This window comes from Astatotilapia calliptera, chromosome 23 (genome assembly GCF_900246225.1).
Source record: "Astatotilapia calliptera chromosome 23, fAstCal1.2, whole genome shotgun sequence".
NCBI classification, from domain to species: domain Eukaryota; kingdom Metazoa; phylum Chordata; class Actinopteri; order Cichliformes; family Cichlidae; genus Astatotilapia; species Astatotilapia calliptera.
In genome coordinates this window covers 9,033,456-9,053,951 of record NC_039323.1, presented here as the reverse complement: position 1 = coordinate 9,053,951, position 20,496 = coordinate 9,033,456, and the positions used below count along the sequence as shown (strand labels likewise).

The 20,496-nt window shown below is 42.7% G+C and overlaps 1 protein-coding gene across 2 annotated transcripts in view; it reads right to left on the bottom strand.

Annotated features, from left to right (window-relative positions):
• reps2 (RALBP1 associated Eps domain containing 2) overlaps nt 1-9,312 on the bottom strand; it is a 30,797-nt gene extending 21,485 nt beyond the window's left edge. Inside the window, exons 1-4 of one of the 2 annotated variants that reach the window (XM_026159108.1) lie at nt 9,221-9,310; nt 8,878-9,139; nt 2,516-2,639; nt 1,841-2,016 (exon numbers count right to left, since the gene is read on the bottom strand). In XM_026159108.1, coding sequence (XP_026014893.1) covers nt 1,841-2,016; nt 2,516-2,639; nt 8,878-9,057 — 480 coding nt within the window. In that variant the 5' untranslated portion in view covers nt 9,058-9,139; nt 9,221-9,310. Of the gene's footprint in view, nt 1-1,840; nt 2,017-2,515; nt 2,640-8,877 lie in introns of both variants that reach the window. The other variant, XM_026159109.1, reaches the window with a different exon arrangement.
• Nucleotides 9,313-20,496: the final 11,184 nt, after the last annotated feature.

The window sequence follows — 20,496 nt, the reverse complement described above, 5'->3', positions numbered from 1 at the left end:
TCACTGATAAGTCTTAATCCAGATGTCAGTTTTAGGCTGTTATATTTCTTCAAACCATTTTTTAAAATATGCAACTTGTGCTGTAGCAGAATGAAAAGATATAAGTAAAAATATTATGTTCGCAAATCCCTTGGCTAACTAAAGGAGCTTTCTTACACATAACTACATAAGCTAGCAGCTAAGTTGTTATTGCCTACCGTCACAACACTTAGTTCACCCTCCAGTGGGCTAGTTTTTCAGAGTATGACATGTTTGTATTCCATCTTTGTAGTCCACCAGAGCACCAATGATAATAAAGTTCTTTATAGAATTTCCACCTTCTACGCTGCTGGGTTCATAGGGGGCCCTTGCAAGGTCGTCTAGAACAGCGGTCCCCAACCTTTTTTGCACCACGGACCGGTTTAACGTCAGACAATATTTTCACGGACCGGCCTTAAAGGCGTGTTTATCCGTGTTGCGGATAAATACAACAAAATAAAATGATACAACCAAGACAAAAACTTTGGTATTTTGTAAATATAATAATAAATGCAAATTCACTGTGTAATTGAGTAACTTTATTAGCAGCGTAACATCCTCCTTTCTGCTCCTTAAAGCTCTCTGGTCGCTATGGTAACACGTACATATTTCTTTCAAAATAAGACACACAACTACAACATGGGAAAAGACCCAGGGAAACTGAGGTAACGACAAGAACCCTGAAAGCCATAAATTTCACACCCGAGCCTCATCTCTCGCGGCCCGGTACCAAACGACTCACGGACCGGTGGACCGGGGTTTGGGAACCGCAGGTCTAGAATAAATGGGGCTATATGCACATTTTGTGAGCTAAACATTTTCATCACTTGTAAATTATGATCAAGACAATAGTTGAAGTTGAAATTGAAGGTTTTTTTTGTATTTTTATTAGTGCTGTCAGCGTTAATCTCTTTAAAATTACGTTAAAGCCATAACTGCATTAACGCCGCAAATCTCTGTTAGCAAGTTAGCGCAGATCGCCCTGTGCACGGGGCTGGACGGTGCTAACGCGTTGACGCCGTGCAGCCCCGGAGATTTGCGACATTAATGCGGTTATGGCTTTAATGTTTAATGTTTAATTATTTAATAGGCCTGGTTTTATTAGGCCTATTAGGCTTTAACGAGATTCATTTTTATAGGTTGTGATTGTAATAAAGCACCTTTCTGGGAGTATTGGGGACATGACAGTATCACAAGGTATTTTATGGAACCCCATATTTTTATTTTACTCATGAAATGAATAGTTAAACTAACCACCAACCATATGCATTTAAAGTTTAGCTATCATCTGCCATTAAGCAGGAACATTATATTATGAAGCCTTAACCAACCAAATAACATGCGCTAGTAATTTTATTTCAATTTGTTCATCTTATCCATCCTATATTTGAAAAATATAAATACAATGTTGGCTTTTGTCTTTAAAAACTAGGGTAATACATAGTTTTGCAATTTCGCTCCATTCACTTCTTCTCAGTTATGATTGTTCTGCAAACACCCGTTGCTGAAATGCAAAAAACACAACAAATCCATGACACTGATGCAAAAGTTTGATCCTGCTGGCATAACTAAGTTATTGCAATTTGTGGTCAGGGAGGTCTCCGGTCATCCAGTTCTAGTAATTCTGATTAAGGACAAACTGGAATGACTGAAAGAGGCTTGTCATTCTTCTCTAATCTCTCATCAACTGCTCCGATGATTAGAGCTGACTGGAATGTATTTGCATACTTCTTGGTCATACTGCATAGCTGCACTAAGCTATAATAACTTTGATGCATGCATACAGGCCAAAAGTAGCAGATGGCAGCGCACACAGGCTTACCTTCTTGTCTGTGCCGGCCTCCAGATGTCTGAAGGTGTTCCTGTCTGTTGGAGTCCAGATAAGAGAACCGGGTGCAGAGCCACACTGTGCGCCCTGAGCGTCTATGCAGGAAGGGACAGTCGAGTATCGCATCTCTGGTTCATTCTTCAGACCAACAAATCTAGGTAGAGGTAGATCTGGAGAGACAGCACAAAAATCATTGATATAAATGATATATTATTTATTTTGACACCAACTCAAATGCTTAAGTGGATATACAGTATAAGTGTTTTTTTAAATTTGTCTCATGATTTAGGCCTAGCACAATGACCTTTGATACAACTAGAATTAGTACGAGGGAATTAATCAGGATGAACTTCTTTACAGGCTTTATTCTGCTGAGGAGAGCTACTACTACATACAAAAATGAATATGAACCGATAAACATATTCCTTCTAATAATCCATGAAGCTATGTGATTTTATGAAGAAAAAAAAAAAACACACACACATTAGGGTTTCCTATTTGGGCAGGGTGTAAATGATTGTGTGCTCCTTGTAATAAGGGCAAACCCACTTAGCCCTTTCCATGTGACTCCCCTTTCATCCAGATTAGGTCAAATCCTGCCATGTTAAGATAATCTCCTGATCCCCTTTTCCTCTCATAAGACGCCTCCTCTCTGAGCAGCAGACTTACTGGCGGTTACGCTCTCCAGGCGAATGGGTAGACCAGCCTGGGCAGCTGCGAGCAGCTTCAGAGCCACGTAGAACTGAGATGTACCAAAGTAACCCAGACGCTTTGCTCCACACACCTCGGTCACCTGAAAAAGAAGTCAAAAAAAGACTTTTGCATTGTGAACAACTGAAACCAGCTGAAACATGCTACGACCAATGCCCTGAATTTGTGACACAGTTATCTATGTCCAACAATGTCATACATCTCAGCTTTCATGCTGCCTGCAGTGACAGAAATATAATCTAGCCAGGGCTAGCTTAAGAATGTGGTTATTTTACACCCTGATCAAGATCATGTATAGTAGAAAATTATGGGTAAATAGAATAAAACTAGAAGAAAAGTATGCAAGAGATTAGCACGATGTAATCTGTTTGTCTTTTTCTCTTTTGTTTCAAGGTACAATGCTTCCTGGGAAGCACAGCGGATTAGGATTATAAAATACTGTAATACTGTAATACTGAATCAAGTAATAACACCTTCTACGCTCTGGTTTTAAGATATTATGTCTACACTTAAGGAAACCAAACAGTACCCCATCTATCTACCTAGCTAAAATACGAACCAAACCTCATTTTAGCTTAATTTAGCAAAAAGGCTAGCCTAAATTTGACAAATGCTAGCCTGGCTTTGCTTTCTTAAAAAAAAAACAACAACAACCTTTTGTAGTCCTTTAGTTTTTCACCACACATTTATTAATAAAGGGACAGCTCTATAGCTATGCTAAGCATATTAGCACAGGGTTTAGCTTCTCTTAGCACTAGACTAGAAGTAGCAGACTCTGACTTTTAGCTTCTTTTTTTTTTTTTTTAAAGTCCTTGTTGATTTTATATCTTTTAGCCAATTATTGATTAATTAAGCGATAATTGTGGTATTACAGTCAATTTTTTTTTTAGCTAAGCAAATAATTAGCTCACAGGTGTCAAACTCCAGGCCTCGAGGGCCAGTGTCCTGCAGGTTTTAGATGTGTCCATGATCCAACACAGCTGATTTAAATGGCTAAATGACCTCCTCAACACGTCTTGAAGTTCTCCAGAAGCCCGGTAATGAACAAATCATTTGATTCAGGTGTGTTGAAACAGGGTGATATCTAAAACCTGCAGGACACCGGCTCTCGAGGCCTGGAGTTCGAGACCCCCCCATTTGCTTAACTTAAATCTGTGGCAGTGAAGAAAACAATTAGTATGGTAACACCATTTATCACTATCATTTTAAATAGCTTAAAAATGAACGCAATAAACATGACATGTCCATTTAATTCAGAAAAAATCTCTTAAAGCAGTTTTAAAGCAACCCGTTTTGTTATTACTGGGTAAGCTAACCGTTTTGTTTATGCTACTTTTTGGCCATACATCCCTTTATTGTTTGGCTTATTTGTGGGTGAGACATTTCTTCTAAATTGAAAAGTAAACTTTAAATTGTGTTGGTGTTCTTTCCCTGTCAAACTGTCCCAGCAACTCAATAAGGCACCCTTGGTTTTATCACTAGAGCACATTTTCCGCCAAGGCCAATGCCATCTTGCAAATTTTATAGTAGCCTAAGTGCTCTGGATCCTCACCAAAATGTAATGCCCTCTTCTTCTGGCCATTCTCCACATCTCCACTAAGGCTGGATTCATGAAATCCAGATAGATATTTTATTGTGGCAACAATGGAATTAAAACCAGTAACACAAACATGTTTTCATAAACTGACAAAATTCAAAGCAAGGTCTACTTTTTTATACGTCACCAAAAAAAAAAAAGCCTACATGAGCCCATTTTTAAACATTTAGTGGTATGCACTTCTGAAATACGAAGAACATGGGGCCCTGGTCCTATCTATTGTCTAATGAGGCCAAAGGGCTCACGTTGCCTTATGAGACATTATTTCTGCTTGACCTGCAGTGTATTCATTAAACAGCTTTCACAGGGGCAGGACATTCAAAACAGCTACAGTCTTGTGAGAAGAGGCTGAGCATACAGCTGGAGGTCAGGTCTGCAGCACTGATGTGTGCGCCTGATTTCAGCGGAAAAATGATAGATGGTGAGGTTATTGCAGGAAGAACAGCGAAGGCCTTCAGGAACCAGACTGACAGGTCAGATCTACGGCCTTAGGGGAAAGTTATTTAAGGAAGGTGGAATGATGCCAGAAGCATTTCAGCGCTCACTACGTCAACACTGGTGCAACTTTGTGGATACTACTGAATCTTATGGCTAGCTGAGGATGTAATTTTAGAGAAGAGCCACGTTATTCAACATATTACCCTGTAGTACTAGGGAGAATAATCTGACCAGATCCACTGTCATTGCTGATAAAAAGCATTTGTTAGCAGTCAGGAACTTCTTTTTTTCTCTTTACTTTTACATTTTAATGTAAAAGTATTTGACTGATGTGCAAAATCCAAGATTAATCCATGGGTTCACATCTATTGTGGATACAAAAAGCAGTCTGGGTGGCATTGATGTTTCAACTGTCAGCAGTTACGCCAGATTTAGCTTATTGTTTGTTGTGGTGTTAAGCATCTGCTGTTTCACAGACACAAAGCACAGAAATCAGCATTTGACTCTTAGGAGTAACTTGAGTTCTGGGTTGGAAACAAACAGCAGCCCCCAAAGCTGAAAAATACAACGCCAAAAAGTGAGAATGGTTCTACAATTTCCTACCCACTGCATAGGGATTATTTATAGCTCGCCTGAGTTAGGACATTATTAGGAAAATAGACACTTTAACTGACAGGTGGATGTCGACATGTCCAGCTGTAGCTGGCAGCTCCTGTTCAACTAAGTCACAAACTGGACCTCTCGACTGTGGTCGATTTGCCCCAGTTTTGGTGTGTGAAAGTATTCTAATAATTAGTATATATATGTATATGTTGTTTTTGCAGTGCATGTGTACTGTTTAACTGTATAAAAATCTTTATTTAAGTGTCTAAAGTAATAAATATATTTTTAAATATATTGCCAGTATAGGATTAGGCCCCATTTGAAATTCAAAATTGTATTAATTTTTCATGGTATAGATTCATAAAGGGCTGGGCATGATCAGCAACAACATTATGGTATTATAAACAAAACTCAGTTGGTATTAAGGGGTCTAAAGTATGCCAACAAAGTATACCCCATACTGTTATGCCAACACAAGCGTTAACCGTTGATACAGAGCAGGGTGGATCCATGCTTTCATGTTGTTTACAGAAAATTATGACCCTACAATCCAAGTTTCACAGCGGAAATCAAACCCGCCAGTGATTTTCCAATCTTTTGTTGTCCAATTTCGGTGAGCCTTTTGAATTGTAGCCTCAATTTACCATTCCCTTTTCCACAGCATTCTCTGTAAACTCTAGAGATGGCTTTGTGGGAAAGTCCTCAGCAGTTTTGGGCAAATTTCAGACCAGCCTGGCGGGCATCAACAGCTATGCCACGTTCAAAGTCACGAAAATCACCTTTCTTCCCCATTCTGAGAGATTCAGCAGGTCATGTCTAGATGCCTGAATCCATTGAATTTCTAGCATGTGTTTGGTTGATTAGATATGGCCACAGACAAATAACTCTTTATTTATATTCTTATAGTCCAACCATCATACGGCAGGACCAAGAGGATAGGTCATCAGTCCATTGGAGGGGAAAAACCCTGACAACCAATTAACCACACGCTCTTAATTTAGAATCAGCCATTAATCTTGCAGGAAGTAAGCGCACTTAAACCTACTTACACTTACTTTAGGTTTGATTAAACAGTACGTTATGGTGGAAAGAAAAGGTGGTCAGTGTTTGCACTGTTTAACGAATTAGTCAGCAAATTACGGTGATAACACTGAGCGTTTGCACATCAACTACTTCTTTGCTGTGATACATTATCTACTATATGCACTGCAGATTGTTGGAGGAACCCCCGGACAAACAATGTGATGATGCCATTTGTAAAGTACCACAAACAGTTTTTTCATACTAGACAACTTACGTACTGATATATTAGTCATATGCCTTTTTCCATTAATATTTTTAAACAATCAGCTAGCAGCACCAGCACCATCAAACCAGGATGTGAGCACAGGAACTCTGACCACACCCTCATTCATCTGGACAGGTTTGACAGCACATCTGTCAACACATCGTTTCTGTGCAGGAACCTGAACGTGGCATTTACGCACAAACACATGGCAGGAAAATGAACTACAAATGTACTGCGAATTGTATAGGTTGGGATTTACAGTGGCTGCAGTGGCTATTACTTTCCCATGATAAAATGTTATGAGGGACATCCGCTTAGATGGCAGTAAAGTTAATCTCAGGCAATAGCAGTGTGACCCCAAGTCTTTATACATCCATTTAATGAGCACAACAGCTGACCTCACTGCAGCAGGCGGAAGCCTCGTGCTTTTTTATTTATCTGCTGTAAACAGATCAGTTAGGAAAAAAAAAAAAAAAGAAACTTCCTGTCTAAATTTACTAAATCGTAAATCAGCAGAACATACCTCTACATACAGCACATGGTGGAAAATGTCCTTTGTTTTAGCAAATATTATAGCATGATTGTAGCACAACCTCAAGAGCCACAACATGACATTTAACTCACGGAGGCAAGAGAGGACATAAGCCAGTCTCTGATACTGTGTGACATGATGACCCAGAAGTCAGCAGTGACTTCAGGAGCGATCGTGCAGGCATCCTGCCGCAGGGCCAAAACACAGCTCAGAAGGCTGCGTGTCAATCACCCCAAAGCGGTGGCGGCGATCCAGGCCTGACAGGAAGGAAGTGCGGCTCAGTGCCAAACTTCCTGACACCCACGCAGAGACACAATAGCCTCCCATCGAAGGGAGCAGACCCCTTGGGACAGAGGGTGGCGTGAACGGAGACAGCGACCCGCTGTGCTCATCTGAGCTGGAAAAATGTGTTTTTATTCCTGTGATGGGTCGGCAAAATGACTCTCACTGGGTTCTTTCATGCTGCAGCCAGCGAGACACAGTTAACACCACCACTGCTATTAAGTTGTCTGTCAAGTTTGTCGGGTATCAGCCCATAAAGCTTAATCAATAACACGCAAAGAAAAACAAGGAGCTCAGTAAAAGTTTTAATTAAATTTGTTTACGTGTTAGTTTTGTCTGCTTTTAATTAGACCCTCATTCTTTCAGAAAGGATTTTGAAAGCATCGGTTAATAAAGTGGTGGGTTTTACAAGTTTTAAGATCCATAACCACAAATGATATGGTATATGCTTTAAATGTTTGACTTTTGAAGTATTGTAAGTTTCAGATATATTGCTGTCTTTGTAAAACTGCTTTAACAGCCATTTATGTGCCATATTAAGCCTCAGCAAGTCTGAAGAATCTATATGTTTTATAATCCATCACAGAAACATCAAGTTTATAGGTTATGATTTCTATATCAGATGAACTGCTGAGCTGAAATAACCAAACTGACAATCTATTTATTATTGATTGAGTTAAATTATTTCTCATTTTAAGATGTTTCAACCATTTGTCTGACAAAAGGTTGCTCCAGTTTTACAAAAGTCCCTGTATCCAAATGACTTTGTGATGTTTGCTGTATTAAATCACAGTGATAAGAAACTCACTATGATTTCACTATTTCAGTCTGATGATGGATGAAAAGGTGGTTTTCCTTCTACATTCAGAGTGCATCACTTCTGAGCAGACAGAATACTCGAATATGAATATTATGCATTTATCTATAAAAATCTTATTTGCTGATGGATCAATATTGAGGTTTTTTTTCACAAATACTTGGTGCCGGCCACTCAAAATTTAGTATTGGTCAACCTCTGGAAGTGAATGGTTTAAAATTTCAGAACCACAGTTGTTATTCTTAAAGGGGACAGCACAACAATTTGTAAACATAACTACTGACAAAGGCTATTGTTGGTGCTGATCACATCAAAAAAAAAATCATTGGTTACAGTAAACAAGCTTATTAGAAATGAGTGCAAAAGGCCTAACCTTAACCTAAACTACAACATCTCCAAGGTGACATCTGAGGACCGACACAGCTACTAATGTAGTGATGAGACCTACAGACACATGCTCAGCTATACCCTCATATATGTAAATAGACTGGCTTCCTGTGTAGAAGAGGAGGGGGAGAAAGAGGGTTTGTGAAACCTCTCTCTCTCTCACTCTCTCTCTCACACACACACACACACACACACACACACAAAGAGATCAGAAAGGCATCACAATGAAAATGTGGCTCATTATTATACACAGTAGACCGCAGGCTCTGTGTCTCCTGCATCTGGGGGTTTAGGGAGCAGCAGCCGCAGCCCTCAGCCCCTCACACTTGATAACATGAGCTGACCAAGCAGCCGCAGACACAAGCACCACACTCACTTTATGCAGAGATTCGGGAGGTAGCTGAGACGCCTTGAACAGCTCTGCCACTTTACTGGACGACAGTTTTCCTGAAGTGTCAGCCTGGCACAGACCGTGGAGACCTGAGTAATACCTCTGCTCATGCTCATTCAGGGAGATGAAACTCCCCGCAGACGCCGCACCGGATTCCTGATCCATTCCCGGGGCTGACGCATGGAGGATCCGCCGGAGACGCACTACAAACAAACAGATCAATACATCCTGCTCCGGACTCCGGCTCCTGTTTCAGGTCGGAAAAGAAGGAGGGTTTAGTATCACCTCCTACAGGAGAGTTCCCCGTGAAGACAGCCCGCCTGCTCACCCTCAGGCTCGTCCACTCCTACTGCCTATTGTGAGTGATTGTAGCACTACCGCCGTGCGCCTGCTGGGGGCGACAGAGCCCAGGACAAGCTGAAAGAAGACCCTACGTTCCAATCCATAATTGAATAAAGCTTATTTTATTACAGGACCTTGTACAAATTCTTGTCCTGTATCACAATACAGATGCGGTGTAATATGATACAGCATAATGAAGCCAACAATTAATCTGTTGTGCTCTGAGGGAACATAGGGAAGCACTTTGAATATCACTCATATTTCCTGCTAAATTAGAATAGCCTTCTATAAATAGTCTGAATTTGGTTTCATCATGAGATAAACAGTTCAGACACTTTAGGCCAACATCCAAAACTAAAATTTTATACAATAAAGGAACTAGAAAGAGCAAAATAAACAGCAAATTTAGCAAACAAACAATGCAACTTACTTTAATGTCACTTTTACTCATGGAGGCTAATATTAGCACCTTAAAAATACTGCTAACGTCCTGACATTAAAGTAACACTTGTATTAAAAATGACCTTTTGACACAGAAATGGGGCCATTATTAATCAGTAAACATGCACAGAAAAAATACTGGACTCAGAAATGCCACATGATCCTGTTACAGCTTTAAGCAAACCTTCAAACCTGCATGATGCTGTGCAAAAGTCTCAAGCCACTATTTATTTATCCACTGGTAGGAAAATGGAAAACGATTCAATGAAAAATGTCCAAACATAAACTGAAATACAGTATATTAGATGAATCAGAGTCTGTGAGAGTCTAACAAGCTTGAAAATCAATATTTGGTATGAGCACTGTTACTCTTCACCAGAGCCTGAACTCTATGAGATGGCCTTATTTTCTTTAAGTAGTCTTTAAGAATAGTTCTCCAGGCTTCTTGAAGGACATTCAAAGCTGTTCTTTGGATGTTGAATCCCACACTGCTTCAGTAATATCGAGGTCTGGGTTCTGGGGAAGCCAGTCCGTGACTGATAGTGATTCATTGTATGTTTTTCTACCCAAGTATGTTTTTATTTCATTGGCAGTGTTTTTGGGATCATTATCATGAAAAATGAAGCCACTGCTGATGAGACTCTTTCTGTATAGCGGTCAAGAATATATAGTATTCTGTCCTTCCACTGAGCCCATTTCTGATGAGCCTTTGGTGAGCAGTAGATGGATCATCTGCAGGTCCTGCGTCAGGTTTTTGCTTGATGTTTTTATCCTGTTTCTTAACAGCATGACTTTCAGATGTTGTTTATCTGTCGTAGATGTGTTTTAGAGCTATCAGCCAACAGTTTTTAGGCTGACAGCTTTGGGAGAGCACCTTGTTGGTGCAAAAATACTATTTTATGCCTGTCAAACTGTGTTATGTTTGCATATTTTGTACACACAGCCATTAATAGACAATAGTTTTTCTTTTTTTTTTCCCAGGAGAGATTTAAAAAATATTTTTGAAAGTCTTCAATCTGAATATCACCAGAGTCTCAGATGAAATAAAATATTTTGGATTTTGCAGATCCAGCAGTAATCTGCCCACTGAGATGATTAACCTTGATTGCCCTTTAAAGAAGCACACAAAATCTAAAAGCCTTGAAAAATGCTTTTCACACTATGAGTTTTACTTTCGGATGTATTTCATGCAGTGTATTGAGGTTCACGTTTTTGTTTTAGTTTCACAATGATTGGGTTAAAAACTGCAATGGCTGTCATGTCTGGGCCTCTGCTGCCACCGTGTGTAGAGAGAAAATACCTGCACCCTGAAAAGTAATTAACACATGCATCCCCAGGCTTTTACCTTTCTACCTATAAAACCCGGAGAGCAGCCAAATGGCTGGTAGGCTTTTAGCTAAGCTTTAGCTTCAGCCAAGTGGAAGCTAAATTGGCTAGTCATTCATATGTATATTAGGTTGTTACCTGGGAATTGTGGAGGGAGGGGAGTGGGGGTGTGTGATTGAGGGGGTGGGGGAGCTGCTAAAAGCTGTGCACTTCTGTTATATTTCCACTGTAGTGTCAATACACTATTAAGGATTATGCCGAGTCAGACTGCACATACAACAGTTTGTTTACAAGTTGACTTCTTCTTTATTGGGATCACACAGAAGTAACACACACACATAACTGGGCGTGGTGCCCCCTACTGGCGATGGCTTGCATAGCACACAATAATTCTTGGTTCATACATAACATCTCCTCCCCACTAAGCTATGCGACCGTGGCACCACCCGCAGAAACATTTCCCATAACCAAAGTAGCACCTTTTTTCTTTTTTTTTTTTATATTACAACATTCATGAAAACTGGAACTAATGTTGCTTTCTGTATGAATTTCTTTTTAGTTGAGAATAATGTCTCTGAACGCCAACACTCTCACTGAACTACTTAATACGCTCACCCATCACAATAACGAGCGGGTGGCTTGGTGACTCTCACTGGGTAACGTCTTACAGGCTCTGTAACCTGTGTACAGTCAGTCGGTGATGATTTAAGAGACTGGGGTGTATCTGGAGGTACGGTGGTCCCCATAACTTGTTCAACAGTCTCTTCCTGCAGAGTTGTACAAGGGTAAAGCATGGTGTCACTACCACTCTGGGCTGGTGACATCTGAGAGCTTGTCGGAGGATCCACTGTGACCTGCTGAGATACTGACTCAGGTCGTGTCAGCATCTGATCCACATGACGTTTCCACACCCCTTGGGCTCCCACATTCACCTTGTATGACACTGGCCCAGTCTTCTCCAGTACGACACCGTGCGTCCACTTGTCCTCTCCCTTCCTATAATCGCGCACCAGGACAGGCTCGCCCACAGTGAACCGTCTGTCCCTGGAGTGTTGCTGTCGGCATTGTTGTTGCGCATCCTGTGACCGACGCACAGCTCCGGCCACACTGGGCTTCAAAAAATCCAGTCGAGAGCGCAGCTTGCGTCCAATGAACAATATAGCTGGCGTTTCTCTAGTTGTTGCATGCGGAGTGTTGCGATATGTCAAGAGGAACGTGTCAAGGCGTTGTTGCACAGGTGCTGTACCCCTGGAGGCTTTCAGTGCATGCTTGAATGTCTGCACAAAACGCTCAGCCAAACCATTAGTGGCAGGATGGTACGGCGCAGAGCGGATGTGTTTGACTCCATTAGCTTTCAGGAACACCCTGAATTCCTCAGAACAGAACTGCGGTCCGTTATCACTCACCAGGACGTGGGGAATGCCATGGCGACTAAAGAGACCCCGTAGCACTTGTATGGTTTTACCAGCTGTGGTGCTATCCATAATATGCACTTCAGGCCACTTGGAATGTGCATCTACCACCACCAGGTACATGTGACTTTCAAATGGACCCGCAAAATCCACATGGATCCGTTCCCATGGACAGGAAGGCCACAGCCAAGGGTGTAAAGGCGCTAACCCAGGCTCTTTTTGCACACGCTGACAAGAGTGGCAGGCTTTAGCTTGAAGCTCAATTTGAGAATCAATGCCAGGCCACCAAACATAGCTGCGAGCTAAGCTCTTCATCCTCACCATCCCTGGATGTGCAGTGTGGAGCTCTTTCAGTACATGAGAGCGCAGCTTAGGTGGCACAACCACCCTCAAGCCCCACATGAGGCATCCCTGCTGTATTGTGAGTTCATGTCTGCGCATCAGATAGGGTGACAGCTCTTGATCTGTGTCCTTTGTTGCTGGAAAACGTCCAGTTATTACCATTTCCAGCACACGAGACAAAGTGACATCAGACAAAGTGTCACGTCTGATCTCGGCGACACTGACTGGTAATGTGTCCAGCTGAGATGCGTAGAATACCTCAACTGCTCCCTGTTCCTCTTTCTGTGCAAGGGGCAGAGGTAAACGTGACAGACCGTCAGCATTGGCGTGATGTGCCCCCTTCCGATACTGTAAGGTGTAATTATGTGCTGACAGAAGGAGCGCCCAACGCTGCATTCGCGCAGCTGCCATTGATGGTGTACCTTTTACTGGACTCAGAATTGAGGTCAGTGGGCGATGATCAGTGAGCAAGGTGAACTTGTTACCATGGAGATACTGGTGAAACTTGCGCACTCCAAAAACAATTGCCAACGCCTCCCTCTCGATCTGAGCATAGTTTCGTTCTGCTTTGCTGAGGGTTCGTGAAGCATAAGCAATTGGCCGTTCTTGGCCATCAGGCATGACATGTGAGAGCACGGCTCCAACGCCATATGGTGAAGCGTCACATGCCAAATGGAGAGGCAGTTCAGGATTGTAGTGGGTGAGTATTTTTGGTGAGGCCAGACGTTCTTTAGCATTCTGGAAAGCTGACTCGCAGGCTGATGTCCACTGCCATTTCTTCTCTTTACTGAGTAGCTCATTCAGCGGCTTCAGGACTGTAGCTAAATCAGGTATGAAACGTCCATAATAGTTGAGCATTCCCAGAAAAGAACGTAACTGGCTGACATCAGCTGGTGCTGGAGCTTCCATAACGGCACGCACCTTTTCTGGTGATTTGTGTAACCCTGCCGCATCAATTATGTGGCCCAGGTATTCCACCGATTCTTGGAAAAACAGGCACTTCTCCTGTTTGAGACGCAGGCCATAGTCCTCCAGCCTGCCCAAAACTGCCTTAAGGGATCTCAGGTGTGTCTCTTTATCTGGACCACTGACGAGGATGTCATCCAGATAACAATGGGTGTATGGTAGGCCGAGAAGCACTTGATCCATAGCCTTCTGAAACAATGCAGGTGAAGACGCCACTCCAAAAGGCAAGCGATTGAAACGGAACAGCCCTTTTTGTGTCGAAATAGTCAGCAGCTTCTTAGACTCCTCTTCTACCTCCATCTGTAAGTAGGCATTTGCTAAGTCTAGCTTACTGAAATGCTGACCTCCTGCTAGAGAAGCAAACAGGTCCTCAATGCGTGGAAGTGGGTACTTATCCACACAGAGCTGCGAATTAAGAGTGACCTTGAAATCACCACAGAGTCTCACTGAGCCATCCTTCTTGTTGACAGGGACCACGGGCGTAGCCCAATCACTATGCTCCACTGGTGTGATCACCCCAAGCTCAGTCAGGCGTTTCAGTTCTGCCTCCACCCGAGGGCGGAGAGCATAAGGCACGTTACGTGGTGGACAGAATTTGGGGACACTATCAGGCCTAAGAGTCAATCTGGCTTTAATTCCTTTCATTGTGCCCAGCTCCTTAGAGAAAACGGCAGAGTGTTTCTTTAGCACAGCCTCCAGATTGTCATTTCCGCTTTGCTCACTGGCATGGACCATCTTTAAGTCTTTCCAGTTCAGCTTAATCACTCTCAGCCACTCCCTACCAAACAGTGGTGGAGCATCCACCTTTACCACGTACAAGGGTAGAGTTGCACGCTGCTTATTCAGTTCAACTTGCACCTTGATGACCCCTTCTGGTGCCAGCGGCTCCCCAGTGTACGTTTTCAGCATGATGTCAGTGGGTTGCAGCGGCAACTGACTCAGCATACTTTTATATTGTTCCCATGGAATCAAAGACACAGCAGCCCCTGTATCCAGCTCCATCTCCATTTTCTTCCCGTTAACTACAGGCATTAGGGAGATACGTGAATATTTCTCTTTTCGTGACAAAGAATACAGCTCCAACTCACTATCAGTGTCGGGTCTGGTTCCTTCACTTTCACTCTCCTCAGCGGCAACATGATGAATTCTCCTCTTTTTGTCCTTTGCTCTGTTTTTAACTGCATTGCCTTTCAGCTCATGTTTCCCCTCTTTCTCTTTCCTGTTCCAATCTTGGCTGCTTCTGGCTCTACCTTTGCACATGCGTTTCGTGTGGCCCTTCCTTCCACACTGGTGACAGTCACGGTCTTTGTACCAGCAGTCATCATCAGTATGATTCATTTTCCCGCAGCGGCGGCATTTTTCACCTCTTTGTGACAGCACTGCATTCACTTTAAGGGAACCACTCAACTGCTGCACTTCACGTGTTGCTGTCTCTGCCGACACAGCATAATCAACTGCTTTGCGAAACGTGAGATCCTTTTCAGTCAAAAGACGCTTCTGCACAGTTTCACACTTTAATCCACACACAAATCTGTCTCGTAGAGCATCTTCCAGATACGCACCAAACTCGCAATGTTCTGACAGTCTTTTCAGCACCGCCACATACTGTGCGACCGTTTCTTCTTCCCCCTGATTCCTCTTGTGGAACCGGAACCTTTCAGCTATTACCAGCGGTTTGGGAGCAAAATGAGCTTGCAAAACACCCACAATATTGTCATACTGCATTGTCCCAGGCTTGCTTGGCGCCACTAGATTACGCAGCAGACTGTACGTCTTGGGACCCATCACACTCAGCAGCACCGGGACCCGTTTCTCAGGCTGAATGTCATTAGCAAGGGTGTAATGCTCAAAACGTTCAATATACGTCGCCCATTGCTCACCAGCATCATCAAAAGGGTCCATCTGTCCAATCATTCCAGCCATGATGTATCCGCTGTCCACAGCCAACACTGTCGTTTTTGACTCGTCGGCGAAAAGCAGCTAGCAGCTAGCTCCGATGCTAATTCACCACGCGATCGTCCGTTTTCCGTCCGAACTCGGCCACGCAGTCAGTTCATGCTCAGTAGACAGCCAAGTCTTCCAGACGTCACAACTCGTCGCCAATTTATGTTATATGTCCACTGTAGTGTCAATACACTATTAAAGATTATGCCGAGTCAGACTGCACATACAACAGCTTGTTTACAAGTTGACTTCTTCTTTATTGGGATCACACAGAAGTAACACACACACATAACTGGGCGTGGTGCCCCCTACTGGCGATGGCTTGCATAGCACACAATAATTCTTGGTTCATACATAACAACTTCCTTTTGTGTTTCATCTTGATGCATTCTCAATCATCCAGGGAAATAAATCTCCAAAAGTCACCAACTTGGAGTGTTTCAGTTTGCCATCTTAGGGAGAAATCAACACACATGGGTGTATGTCCTTTGTTGCTGAGATTTATTGATAAAAACAGTACAAAAAACCAACCATTTGTACACATATTTACAAATAATAATAAAAAGTGAGTGAGTACATTTCAACATTTTCAGCAATCACTCACAATCCTGGCACTGCCATGGTATCTGTAGTCTGCATTTACCACATGTGTATCTGTTGCAGTGAACACATCGCACAGTGGCATGATTGTTCTTGCATTTGTGTTTGACCTGACACATGGCTCTTTTTCCAGGGCTAGGTGTGGAGGGTTGTGTCCAAAGCAACTGTTCTTTTCTTGCCTTCTTCGCAGCTACATGAGAGTGAGCCAACTCTCTTGCAAGCTCCACCAGGAAGTCCACCCGTCTTTCCTTCGTCCCGGTGCATGCTTGATACAGCACATGTGCATTCAGTGCTGCCATGTCAATCATGTTCGCTGCAATTTCCAGTATGTGGGGATCATTTGTCACCAACTGCATCACGTGCTACAACCCTGGTCTACATATCACCGTTGATGAACAGCTTTTCCCATCAAAGACTCGGTGCTGTTTCCTGCAGTATATTGCAAGTAAACCTGACAAGTTTGGGATCAAGTTTTGGGTGGCTTGCGACCTAAAATCCAAGTACATTTGCAATGTCTTCCCATATCTTGGCAAGGACCCCAATCGTCCCACTGGGGAGAGACTTTCTGAAAATGTAGTAATGAGGCTGATGGAACCATTCCTAGACAAGGGCAGAAATGTTACCACGGACAATTTTTTCACATCGCTTTCACTTGCGCAAAAACTTCTTAGACGGTGTGTTGATTTCTCCCTAAGATGGCAAACTGAAACACTCCAAGTTGGTGACTTTTGGAGATTTATTTCCCTGGATGATTGAGAATGCATCAAGATGAAACACAAAAGGAAGTGCACAGCTTTTAGCAGCTCCCCCACCCCTTCAATCACACACCCCCACTCCCCTCCCTCCAGAATTCCCAGGTAACAACCTAATATACATATGAATGACTAGCCAATTTAGCTTCCACTTGGCTGAAGCTAAAGCTTAGCTAAAAGCCTACCAGCCATTTGGCTGCTCTCTGGGTTTTATAGGTAGAAAAGCTAAATGGCTGCTCTCTGGGAGTTTAATTAAGTGCTTAGCAGGAAGTGAACTGTGATCAAGCTAAAATTAATTCAAAATTTAGATAATACACACCAAAAAGGTGAAAACGAAAAGGCATTTAGTGCATTTAACCCCCCCCCCCCCCCCAAAAAAAATCCAACTTAAAGTTATTTGAGCTTTGTGATGTTTTGTCTAAACAATGTTCCAATAAAAGGTCTGAAGAGTGCCAAGAAAATGTCCCTCTCATCATTACACCATCACCACCAGCCTGAACCTCTAATACAAGGAAGGACGCATCCAGCCTTTCATGCTGTTGACACCAATTTCTGACCCCACCATTTAATTGTGACAGCAGAAATTGAGACTCATCGTTTAGATATTATCTATTTTTCTGCAAACCCCAGAGATGGTAAATGGTAATGGCCTGTATTTATATAGCGCTTTACTAGTCCCTAAGGACCCCAAAGCGCTTTACATATCCAGTCATCCACCCATTCACACACACATTCACACACTGGTGATGGCAAGCTACATTGTAGCCACAGCCACCCTGGGGCGCACTGACAGAGGCGAGGCTGCCGGACACTGGCGCCACCGGGCCCTCTGACCACCACCAGTAGGCAACGGGTGAAGTGTCTTGCCCAAGGACACAACGACCGAGACTGTCCGAGCCGGGGCTCGAACCTGCAACCTTCCGATTACAAGGCGAACTCCTAACTCTTGAGCCACGATCGCCCCGATGGCAATGTGGGAAACTCGGACCAGCCCATCAGGTGCCAAACTCACTTAAACTGCCTGTCTTCCCCATTCTGCTGCTCGGTTTGAGGTTTAGCTGGTCATCTTGACCATGTTTAAATGCCCAAATGCACTGAGTTGCCATTTGATTGGCTGATTTGTCAAGGAAGGAGGAAGGAAGAGGAAAGACCAGTTATTCTTACTGTAACCCAGTGGCTCAACCCTCAGTGATGCGTCATCGTGGTCTGTTTTATTGGAAAACACTTATGACATTTTATGGGTACAAAAGATCGTTTATTGTAGGAGAGTTTCATGTGGTCTGCTGTGGTGTTTTAATCACTGAAACAGTCTGTTATCAGGGAAAGGAGACTTTACATTCAAACTTGACCCATGTGAACTTAATTTCCAATAAATGGCGGTTTCAAGCATACTTTTCTGAGACAGTGGTTAAAAAATTAACCTAACAGCCAATGAGGAAGAATGGATCATTAACCTTATATAAGTGCCAGCTTAGATATTGATTGACTGAATAACTGAAAGTGTTTGCAAAGGCTTTTTCAGTAAAGAGGATGAAAATGAGTTCACTGGGATCTGTTGTGGGAGATTTTAATTCTGCATGACATAGCAAAGCTAGGTTAGACCTGATTACCATGTAGGGAGGAACAGGGAGTGTGGAGAGTACAGTTTGTCCTGCTTGACTCTGACCGAGCAGGACTGGGTCAGAAAGGACAGAGAGTGCTGGGATGATTTCACCTGTATCCCAAATCAGACTTTTGGGCTTAACCCTCACGCAACCAAAATATTTTAGTGACTAAAATAATCAAGTGACTTCGCTTCGTTTCATACAGAAGTACTGTTTTGTGTATCATACTTGTACTCTTTCCTTTATCTGTGATATTTATTCTGATAACATGATTTTCAAGGGGTTTGAATCCACCGTCCGGTGTGTGTGTAGTCTCCATATGCTGTCCATGTCTGGGTGGGTTCTCTCCAGGTACTCAGAGATACTCCCACAGTCCAAAACATGCAGTTACAGTATGGGATTAGCTTCACTGCTAATTCTGAATTGGCCACAAGTATGAATGTGAGTGCAAATGGTTTTCTGCACCCTGCCTCTCACCCTGTGGCAGCTGGGATATGCTCCATGTTTTCAAGTTAACTAGTAAACCCAACTCATCTCCTTCAGCTGAGCTGTTTGCGTCCTCATTTTGTGCATCAAGTATCCTCAAGGCTTCTCCTGCAGTCAATCTTGCTACCTCATTTCATGATCTAGTGTAAACATATGGCTGGGTCGCCGGCGGGTTAAATGAACTGCACCTGAAATGGACCTGTTCTGCTTATCCTTATTTTCTAGCCTCTTAGAATGCATAATGAGATTGTTGTTTTTCATATCCTTGATTTGTCATAGGTGATAAAGACCCTTCTTGTTTAAATCCTGTCATTGCAATCCTGTCAAGTTCCTGAAGGGCTGGCAAATATGAGAAATCTGACTCTGGAGTACTGCCCTGTCTCTCTCTCTTTTTGACTTTTATTTCTATGGCACATGCACTCTGATACCAGCAGTGATCATGTTTACCACCACTTACCAACAGCAGCACTGCTTTAGAACAGAAACCATCGAGCCTTTGCAAAGATCACGGCTCCTCGAGATAGTTTAATACCTGTGGCTGGGTGAGGGGATTTTGTAAATGCTGTGCAAGGATTTATAAGTGGGGCTCAGGGTTCCAGGCTTAAACAACAACAACAACAACAACTGTACTACAACTACACCCTGTGTGTTGCACTATTTGCTCTTCTTCTAAATTCCTCTGTTAGTTTCACCTTTAATGTTTTAATGTTGTTTTCTTTTAAAATGAAAGGTAACAGTTTACATATCATATCATATCATATCGTATATGTAAAAATAAAAATATGGAACTGGAAAAAATGATAAGAGATCCACTTCTATTAATTAGATGCTATATTCTGTTAGGATGCCTGGGTCGTTGACCCAGGGGTTTTGAGTTTATTATATTATTTATACTTTCTAGTCTTTGGTTTCTTTGAGTTCTGTCTTATAGTTTATGTCTCTGTCTTCTCTAGCTGCTCTGTCTCCCCTGTCAGCTGTATCCCCTTGTCTAGTTCGCGTCTCTGTGTGTCCTTAGTGGCTCTATCCCCGTGTCCAGTCAGTGTTTGTGTCTGCCCTGGTCCCACGTCTCTGTTCCCTCTGTTGCAGTGCGTGCGAGTCTGTGTCTTTGTTCAGTCTGTGTTATGTGTTTCCTGTTTTACTTTGAAAGTCCATGTCTGATGTTAATGTGTCTGGTTTTGCTTCCCCTTGTCTCGTTAGGCGTGATTTGCCCCAGCTGTGTTTCCCTCCTGTTACCCATTCCCTGATTGCTCCCTCTGTGTATTTAAGCCCTGTGTTTCTCTGTGTCCGTGTCGCGATCTACCGGTTACTTTGCTGTGTGGTTTGTCAATCCGCTGGTGTTAGTTTATTTTTGAGTTTTTCCAGTTATGTTATGTTTGCGTTCAGCATTAA